The 10,616-nt window shown below is 39.9% G+C and overlaps 1 protein-coding gene across 1 annotated transcript; it reads right to left on the bottom strand.

Annotated features, from left to right (window-relative positions):
• Positions 1-7,734, bottom strand: LOC311029715 (aminoacylase-1-like). The gene is made up of 15 exons (XM_084034992.1): positions 7,667-7,734; positions 7,129-7,275; positions 6,219-6,283; positions 6,010-6,114; positions 5,816-5,910; positions 5,576-5,652; positions 5,028-5,117; positions 3,120-3,176; positions 2,946-3,019; positions 2,784-2,833; positions 2,370-2,514; positions 1,084-1,152; positions 922-1,001; positions 674-734; positions 1-571 (listed from the first exon to the last, which is right to left on the bottom strand). Exons 2-15 carry the CDS (start codon positions 7,253-7,255, stop codon positions 407-409), a joined length of 1,260 nt encoding a protein of 419 aa, XP_083891118.1. The 5' UTR covers positions 7,256-7,275; positions 7,667-7,734; the 3' UTR covers positions 1-406.
• Between the last annotated feature and the right edge of the window lie 2,882 nt (positions 7,735-10,616).

Below are 10,616 nucleotides of genomic sequence, written 5' to 3'. Positions count from 1 at the left end.
TTCCATTTTATTAAATAAAATTATATCTGTGGATTCATAGTTTTAAAATCAAGCTAAACTTGAAAAAGTGGCATTTAAATTATGTTTGATCGAAGAGTCAATCAATCAATCTTCACATTTTAGTAATTCTTCCACAGCAATGGAAAACAATTTACACAATAGGTGATGCATACACACAGGCAGTCACGATTAACAAAACAGTAAGTATGCTGTTAAAAAAAAACTGCTGTAATGCAAGGCTTACTGTGTCGATATCCTGAGAATCATAAGAAAAAAAAATCAATAGTACCAAAGGCTAAGTGCTCAGTTTTGGCGATATACATTTTACTATTCTTTGGTAGTCTCTGAAAAAAATTCAAATTAAATATTCAGATGATCAGTAAAGCGGATTAAAACTAAGACTCGTCTAAGCCTCATCAGGAAAGGCAGGAACACCGGCAAGAGCTGAGATGAGCTTCTCGAACACGCTGATGCCTCTCAGGAAGACTTGCTCGTTCAGATATTCATTGTGATCGTGCAGCAGGATCGGCGTCCGGTTCATTGGAGAAAAGCCAATAGCAGGGATGCCCACCTACATTAAAAAAACAAAGGTATAACCGGGGCACAGAGCTGAAAGAAGTAGAATAGCTGAATTCAAGAATAAAAATGTCAGATTGAATTAGTTTATACTCACTGCTCGGATAAAACGGCTGTCTGTGGCAGCTGGAAAGATCTCCTTTTCCAGAGTTATTTTCCTACAGTGGAGACAGCAACATCGTATTCATGATACAACAGCAGCTGTGGTACAATGCAATAAATAGATAACTATGTTTGTAAGTTCTGTACAGAAAATCACCCCTCTATTGACCTCTGCAACTGCACGCCAACATGCCAAACAAATGAATTCACATACATTTGCATTATTGTGTACAGTGTACTCACATTGCCTTGCAGGCGGCACTGAAGGCACTCCACCAAGGATCATTCTCATCTGTCGAAGTCATTTTTTGGTTCATATTTTTCTGCAATGGATGAGAGCTAATTTAACAATCTCCTTGACAACGGGAACAAGGCAATGGTACGTTTATGACTGAGCTCACTGACCTGAGCGAATTTGTACGTGACATCTTCTCCCGCTTCTTTACACCACTCTTTGATCTGTCTTTCAAAGTCCTGGGAGTATAATAATAATAATAATAATTCATAAAGCTGAGCCGCAGGTCATGTCTACCTATAGATCAAGGCCCCGTTTAGAAAGCAGCTTTAGTGAAAACTCTGAGTTTTTCAACCTTGAAATGGGGAGAAACTGAGCAGAAAGAAATGACTTAAATTCTGGGTCAGATACCATGGTAACCGACTCTGAACTTAACCTGATAGCTGGCAGGTTTTCTTCAACAACTCTGAATTTTTCTTACAAAGCCAGACATGCTGTATTATTTCCTCTTTGATTCAGTCCGTAACAAAGCACTTTAAGTAGGTTTACTGTATGTCAGAATTCAAATCCTGCTTGGAAATTAGTTTGTTACTCAGGAAAATGTTGTTACCGCTTTCATGTCTCAGTTATTCCTCTGAATGGTACATTTAAATAGTACACAGTCCTTCTCATCACAGAATAAAACCTCTGCATGTCCTTCTATTTGAAAGTGGATGTTCTGTTTTTAATATAAACGTACAACGCTGTGACTCTTCTGCACACAGACAGCTGTCCGTTGATGTCAGCGGTCACTGATGGAACATAGTTCCTATAATATTGGGGATTATATGTTAATATTTCTGAGTGGGCAGGATTGTGGTGCTGCTGCAGTATGTAGATTGAAATGGGCTGCGTATAGTCTGAACATGTTTTAACAGAATTTCATCGACTGCGATTCATTTTTGACATAACACCACTGACTGCTGTTGAGACAAGATCCAATTAGTTGTGTAAAATTTAAAATCCACTGTATTTTTAGCAGCTTCTAAATGAAAATCACCAAACACGTCATAACTGGATCAGATTGTGAGCTTACAATCAAATCAGTTTTTTAAATCTTCACCTATATTTTTATCTTCATTTGCTGGCCCTGTGTTTTGATCCTGTCAGATTAAAGTGGGATATATTTAAAATATAATGCCATTATATAATGAAAATACAGCCTTCTACACGGTTAGATTCCATCACTTCATTATCTATTAAGGAAATCTGGTAAATGATAAATGAATGAACACTGAATCAAACTTTATTCTGTTAACTTATTGAGAGGCTCTTATTTTTTAAAGATAAATATGCACAGTCCATATATCACAGTCCCATTTATTGCTTTACTGCTTTCTGAAACGGGGCCCAGAAACCTGCATGAATACATGAGTAACACAAACTCACACTCAGAGACATGCATGCGTGTACACACCTGTAGATTCACTTTCGGTGGTATTCTTAGGTCAAAGCTGACGTCCATTTCAGGCGGGATGACGTTGTAGGCCACGCCTCCTTTGATCATGGTCATATTCACTGTGGTGACATCACCAAGTGTGAAACACTCGCTGGTATTTAGCCTGAGACACACACACACACACACACACACACACACACACACACAGTAGTAATGACATAACTGCAAGGAAATCTAAAAAATAAAAACCGGCTTGACTTGAAAAGTTCCTTATTATTTGTATCTACTGTATCTACTGCCCTAGAGGAACATCCTGTTGGGAACCAAGCTCACATTTGCAGAATAATTGCACAAAGCAGATCCAAGTGTTGTAGATATGCTTGTGATTAAGGAGAAAATATACATCTCTAGATGTAAACAGTTAAATCTCACCTGTGTTTCTCCTTCTCTCTGAAGTCTAGGAAGGAGTTTATGACTTGGCGCTGAGAAGGATAAGGCAGGATGGTCACTGACATGGTCCTTATCACTCCTTATCACAACAGGTTTGTATGATTAAAGCGTTTTATTAGCTGGTTACATGGCATTGACAGTTACCAGCTTCTCAGCGGCTGTATTCTCCACAAACCGAGAACCGTGACCTGGACTGCCGGGGCAGTGGACTGTAATCCCTGGAAAGAGGAAGTCATTCTGCTTGATTATCATCCTTTAAAAATGAAATATGATGAGATGGCTGTATAGTATTAATGTATGTATGTATTTCATACTCACACCAGGGGTTCCTCTCTCCATAGAACACAGTGAAGGCCTCGCCAGGGTTGGCCAAACCTACAGAACACATGCAGACATAGGAAACGCTTCAATCTTCATGGACAAACTGTGCAGCAAAGGATAGGAGTTGATGCTGTACAGATGACCAACTACACCACAGGAGGGTTTATTAGCCCCCACAAGCAGGGACTGAATTTCAGAAAGCATTTGCTTTAAAGGGCAATTTGGCACAGTGGGTAATATAATAACATCTAAATATTTGGTTATCAGACTTTGACCCTGATGACCACCACATACAGTATTTGCCATCGGACTCTGTATACATCAAATGTAATCAAATACTGGCTCTTTATCAAGCACCACTATGCAGGCAGGTTCATTTGGGACACAGCAAACATTTGCCTATTTATGAACAATACATATAATTACTGGCATTAAAGAGTTCTCACAGCTCTCTCTCACAATTGGATCCTATAGCAAATTTTCATCAAATTGCTTCAAAGACATCTAACCAAAAAGTTAAAGGTCATCCTATTACCTCTCATTATCTTGTAATTAATTAGGACAAACATCACAAGTGACCTCTGGAAAGGAAATATAAGAATCACTTAAAAAAAGGATCATTATGGGGCTCCACAGGGGTCCAGATGCTGAACAATGACCTGCAATGTTGCCACTTCGAGTCCAGCTGGGGACATTTGTTGCATCTCTCTCTACCTCATTTGCAATAGTCTCTCCACTGCCTGTAATAAATAATCAATACGCAAAAGAACTTAATATGGTCATTAATATGTCCATCATTGTCAAAATTATTATAAACAGACAACTGTCATATATAGATAACATATGGAATCAATTCTTATCCTGTATTCAGGGTCGTGGGGGGGCTGGAGCCGATGGCAGCTGACATTGGGAGAAGACAGAGTACACCCTGGACAGGTCACCAGTCTATCACCCATTCAGACTCACACCTACGGGCAATTTAGGCCTCGTTTACACGAGGACGCGTGCGGGTAAAAACCTCAAAATATTTTATCAGAAGTGCCTTTAGTTTAGACGGTGACAACGTTTTTGGGGCTTCAAAACGCAAAAATCTGAAACCACCCTCCAGAGTGGAAAACTTGAAAACGCTCCGCTGCAGCGTTTCCGTCTACACTGCCAAGACGCAAATCTCTGCTCAGATCTGCTCACGTCGCGTACGCGCTTACATCACGTTTTTTCACGGCGCAGACAAGAGAAGAAGGAAGATTCTACGCATGCACTCAGACATGACGGTGTTGTGTGATAGTGTATCACAGCACCACCTAGCCGCCTGGCATGCATACCCAATCGAATTCCACACACTTTTGCGTCACCCAGTACACGCAGATTTCCTCCCGAAAACGCTTGTCTTTTGCGTCTTCTGTTCAGACCGTCATCATGTAAACGTAGCCTTAGAGTCATCAATGAACCTATCCCCATCCTGCATGTCTTTGGACTGTGGGAGGAAGCCGGAGAACCCGGAGAGAACCCACGCTTACATGGGGAGAACATGCAAACTCCACACAGGTGTCTGACCGACCCTGGATTCGAACAGACGGGTTTTGCCTCCAACCACGGCTGTCACTGGTATGGAGGCATAAAAAGTGAGGATGAATTTAAATATAATTCATTTTGTGAAGTTTATTTATAGTCAGTGATCGCAATTTCAGACTTGGTAATATTTGGGCATTAGGCAAGTATGTTGTTGCTATAGTAACCTGCAGTTGAGTATACGGCATTTAGCACAATGATCTAGAGTGATAAATGTACCATTGGCAGGAATGTTCAAGGTGTCAAGATGTACAGTTCTGAATAGACAACTGCCAACTAAACAGAACATTTTGCGTGGACATGGGAAAAACTTCAGTCTTCAGGTAACTTATTTACCTTCATCAAGCGCAAAGCCAATGTTTAACTTTTTGAACTCCGGATGATTCACAAACGTTTCCATTCCCTTGTGACCTCCAACTTCTTCATCTAAAAGTAAACAAAGAATATGTTTTAGTTATTATATTTTCATAAAATATGTATTGTGGTATTACCGGTAGTTTTGTAGAACTGAATATATTCTAATTAAAGGCTCTGAACACCCAGATTAAAACTATACCAGACTCCACATACCAATAGGTAACTTTGACTGTTGTGTTAAATCAGCCGATGAAAACGATAAAGCATTAATATCTGTAATTGTGCTACCATGTAATAACCTTTAAACAGAATATCATTGAACCATGAAATAATGTCCTGCCTGCCGGGCAATTTCATTGAACAGATGTAAACAAGTTATCAAGAGGCAATTAAGCACAGGATGAACACCTTAACTGCCTAATCAGGCCTAATCTAATTCAAATAAGTGAAGTGTGGGTGGACCGAGTGTGTGTTGACACTTTGACAACAAACTACAAACGGAGGAGGGAAGCAATCAAAACCCTTACCAGGAACAAAGGATAAGTGGACAGTGCGCATCAGTTTCTGTCCCTCGGCCTTCAGTCTTCTGACTGCCTGGATGTACCTACAGAGAACAAGCGTAACATGGCAGTTATGACACAAATAGGTCTGAACTGACAGTATGCAGGTAGGGAAGTGGGCATTAAAACAGGTGTTTCTCACTGAACGATCAAAAGTAATGAGCAAATAAACCAGAGTATCAACTTATCAAGGCAGTTTATACCCACTGTATAGTTACACATTTCATGTCCTGTGATCCCCGGGCATAAATGTTGCCCTCTGCATCTTTGAAAGCACTGAAAGCATCGTATTTCCAATGGTCCTGGAGAAGAGATTGATATCAAATCTGTTTTTTTTTCCCCCACGTCTATTAGAGATAATGACAGGATTGTAACACCATAAACAGAGACCGACGCCATACCTGGAATACAGGTACAACATCCGTGTGAGAATTCAGTAAGACGGATTTCAAGGTGGGGTCCGTCCCTTCCCATGTCATGATGGACACAATTCTGCCCGGACAAACCTACAGGGAGAGGGAACGATGACGAGGTATTACTAATTACTGGATTGAAGCATGCATACATATGATATTACATGAATGATATTATCATCATCACTGACACACACCTCAATCTTTCTCATAGGTAGCCCAAGCTCCTCTGCTATTCTGTCCAGGAACCGAAGAGCAGCATCTATAAATGAATAAAGAGATAGCAGAACATTCTGTTTAAATATTAATAATTGTGTAAAACCTCTCCGAACAGTAGACCGCCATAATTCTTGCTGATGCCAGCTGTATCAGTACCGTTGGATGTAAGGTTACAGAAACACATCAACAGAAATCAAGCTTTCGTTATAACCCATCCATTTTCAGCCACAAAAGTATACCTAAAAGTGCGTCACCCAGCTGTTCTCCTTAGCTCTCACTACTAGCAGATCCCAAATGTTACCCACTGCAAGATATAATCCCTCCAGCATGCTAGGTCCTGAAAATGAACCAGAACCCCACACAACCGGCAAGAGGCCCATCAAGAAGAGCAATGCTTAACATCCTGCAGACAAAGCTACATGCATTGTCATTGTTTTTGTCAGGGCTGTTGTTTGTTTTGTTTGACCAGTGACTAGTGACCCACTAGCTTTATACGTGGCTCTTAAGGATTTTTAATATCTAACTGAAGACGATAAGAACTGGACTTTGATAAATCACAGACAAAGAACACAAGTAAGACCAGAAAATATATTTCACACTGGACTAAAATGGACAAAAAAATAACAAAAAATAACTGTGGATGGGGTAAAGTGATATGATCTGAGAATGATATTTGAATAATCTAAAAATGACTGTACATTGGTTAAAATGTTGGAATCTAAAACATGTACAGTGCATTCAAAAAGCATTAAGATCACTTCACTTTTTTTTCCACATTCTGCAATGTTTCATCTAAAACTGGGCTAAATAAATGGCGACAAAATCCAACCGGGACATTTCTAAAGTGCATGGCTGGATATCGGCGTCTTGATGATGACGATGTCTCACCATAGTCGGGGTCTGGGTGGACCGTCTTGAGACGGAGGTACTCTCTGAACAGACTCACGGAGAGATCCTCTCCCTCCGAAGAGCTCTGTCCGCCTCCAGCACCTGGACCATCCTTGTCAGGCAGCATGATGCGATTTATTAACTCCTCTGAGAACACACAGACAGTACCGTTACAATATATACAATACAATATACAACGACAGAGTTAACAACCAACACGCCACGATAAAGCTGAGTGAAACGACTAACGCTAGCTCCGGTACTAGCTGCCGTCTCACCGGGCCGGGAGCCTGCAACAGTGACGTCAGCTGTCGTTACCTGCGAACCGCTAACTGGACCGATTCTGTGCTAAAGCGGCTAGCTAGCTTAGTCGCTACTTAACTTATTATTGTCTCTTCAGTCGGAGAAGCAGCTATGGCCGCGTCTTCAGCTGTGTGTCAGTTAACTGCCTACACGTGTGGTGGTTAACAGGAATGACAGGGCGGCGAACAATGTAGATTTACTGGATTATTCTGGTTACTGTTAACACAGTACTCACCCTGGGCATTCAACTTGCTGTTCAGGTAGGAAGCCTCGCTGTGTCAGCTGACTGCTGCTGACCGGGCCGGTTCCAGCGGCAGCCCTTCAAAATAAATGTCCCGTTGCCAGAATGAAATTCTACAATCGATGCAAATTAAACTGTTTGATGTGTTATAAACGTATATTAATATACCATGAAGAAAAACATTATTTAAGTTTAACTAGGTTAATGTATCATTAGTAAAGGTGAATGTAAAAAACAATTCCTGGCAGGTGTTTGGTCAATAATATGTCCATCATTGTCAAATGAGGTGCTTTTTTATATTATATAATTTGATTATTATTACTCATACTTGGGGAAGAGGTCCAAGCTCTATGTAGACTAGACTAGTCTAGTGTTGGTGAAACAGCAAATACGCCTCTGTCTTTAACTCTTCAATGCTTTGGCCAGTATCAAATTGGATAGTCACACACACACACACACACACACACACACACACACACACACACTTAGCTGCTGTACTTTTCACTGATGTGCACTTTGTTTTTTTAATGTAATATTGTGTGTTTTTAGATTTGCTTTTATATAGTTCTGTTTATTATTATTATTATTATTATTATTATTATTATTATTATTATTAGCTATATGTTGGTCTGTCATTAAAGTCAATAAAGTAAGTATCTATCTATCTATCTATCTATCTATCTATCTATCTATCTATGCACACGGTCACTTTCATGGTAAAACAGGAAAAGGGTTTCTCTAAAATGCTGCCATACATTTGGAAGAACACTCAATATATAATATGAATACATGTCCTGTGATAGAATCTAAAATATGTACATTGCATTCAAAAAGAAATAAGACCCCTTCACTTTTTTCACATTTTGCAATGTTTATCTTAAAATCGTTTAAATGTTCTTTCAATCTAGACTCAAAAAATGAAATTATATAAAAACAAGTAGCCTTCCTATTCAGCATAACTTTGAATGTTTATGTGTATATGTGGATGTGAAGAAATCATGAAGCATGAGACACCTGCAATGTATGGAATGGCTTGGGACCTTTTGACCCATGTGTCATCCACGTATCTGAACCAGGAGTCCTTTATAGAGGTTTACCACTAGAGGAGACACAGGTAAGCCCATGGCACAGCCGTGCTGCTGCTTGTAAAAAAACCCTACTTGTTAAAGCCAGTGTTCTGTTTTGTATGTTAGTGGGTAAATACTGCCACCTAGTGGTGTCCTGTAGGCCACAACAGGGCAGGACTCCAATTCCCACTGTGCTCCAGCTAATTTAATGGGAGACAGTTGCAGACAATGGTTGTGGAAGGCAGACGAAAAATAGTTCTCAACCATTAAACATGATTGCTTATCTTAAGCCAAAAACCTAAGTTTGCATATCATTTTATTTGAGTTTTGCTGCTTAATTTTGATTGTTGTAAAGGCCCGTTTTCTTTGTTGAATGTGCATAGTAGAACCATGTTTATTTTGGTTGACCCAAGCTATTCAACATCAATCCAGCCTGACAAGCAAGCAATTCAACACAAACGTGAGTAAACCAAAGCACTCAAAAGATAACGCGTTGGAAATGTCTGTACAAAGAGTCTAAAGTGGCTTTTGGAAACGCAGAGGAGGAAGCCACGACAGTACTGAAAGTAGGGGGTTGTTGTGCTTGAGCAGGGCGCATGTTGTTGGCAGTGAGGTTGGTCCCATTTCCTTATTGCCGTCACTGCTTCCGAGGTGGGAATACATGTGAAAATTGAAGTGACATCATAAGAGACAACAGAGGAAATCCAACACCACGTCACCGTGCACTTCAAGCCCAGCACCTTGAGGCAAAAGCTTGTCCACCCCAAGGACCAAATACCCACACGAGTACAACTTTGTGGTGTATGCAGTCCAATGCAGTGAGGAATGCACCGACATGTACACTGGGGAAACCAAACACCTGCTGCACAAGTGAATGGCACAAACCAGGAGAGCCAGTTCCTCAGGTCAGGACTCAGCAGTCCATCTTAAGGACATGATGCTACTTTGAACACCAATGTTCACATTCTGGCCAAGGAACCACTTGCCCGCACAAAAGTGCTAACAACTCAAGTTTCACTTGAGGGCTGGGTGCCTAGGAGTCACATGCCTATATTATTTGACCCTACAAGAGGTTCAATACCTAAACTTCCCACCAGCCAGTTAGAACTGAAGAAGCCTCTTGGATGAGTGGAGAAATGTCTTCAAAACCTAAAACAAGTCCAGTTGCCTACGATAAAGCTTTCAGATTACCATGACCTGGATGACTGAGAATCTCCACAGACATGAACATCAAGACGTTTCCCAAGTTAGAAAAAGTCAGCAGTATAATAACCTTCAAATAATACAATTATAGAACACAGCATTTTACACACAGCAACTGATACATAACGAAAAACACATTTTTTTTTTATTTTCTATGCATATCTCTTATTTTAAGTTACTTTTCTGCATGATTGTCCAGACGTATTGCAAATATATAACATTAATGTAAGATCATTATATATATATAAATAAATGTGATAATTCTTTAAATCTATTTATATATTTATAATGGTCCATATTCTACCTGTTTCTTCTCTTTCTTTCTTTCTTTTTTTTTACAGTGTGTATCAATTATGTTTGCTTTTAGTTCAAGCATATGTTTTCTTGGAAGCTGGAATGGTCACCAGATCTTGATATACAAATCTACTTGCCAAATGTGAATCTAATAGAAGCTATTCAAACACAGGCACCTGCTACATATATGCATATTTACAACCTACATGTCACCTACAAAAATGGCAACGTGAAGAAGACACATTCCATGTTTTAACATGCAAACAGAGACACATGAAACACATGAAACAAAACTCACCACTATACACATCTGAAGTCAACAAGCTGAGCTTAACTAGTATTTCTGGGTGACACTATGGGAAATTGAAAAATGACGGTTT

This window comes from Eutrigla gurnardus (assembly GCF_963514095.1).
Source record: "Eutrigla gurnardus genome assembly, chromosome: 2".
NCBI classification, from domain to species: domain Eukaryota; kingdom Metazoa; phylum Chordata; class Actinopteri; order Perciformes; family Triglidae; genus Eutrigla; species Eutrigla gurnardus.
This window is presented reverse-complemented; position numbering and strand designations above follow the sequence as displayed.

Excerpts from the sequence above, each read along its gene's own strand:
- LOC311029715 (XM_084034992.1), bottom strand. The coding sequence starts at position 7,255 with ATGCTGCCTGACAAGGATGGTCCAGGTGCTGGAGGCGGACAGAGCTCT. Across the intron at positions 5,653-5,815 it reads ATGAAATGTGTAACTATACA|GTACATCCAGGCAGTCAGAA; the intron begins GTGGGTATAAAC and ends TGTTCTCTGTAG. Across the intron at positions 3,177-5,027 it reads TGGCTTTGCGCTTGATGAAG|GTTTGGCCAACCCTGGCGAG; the intron begins GTAAATAAGTTA and ends TGTGTTCTGTAG.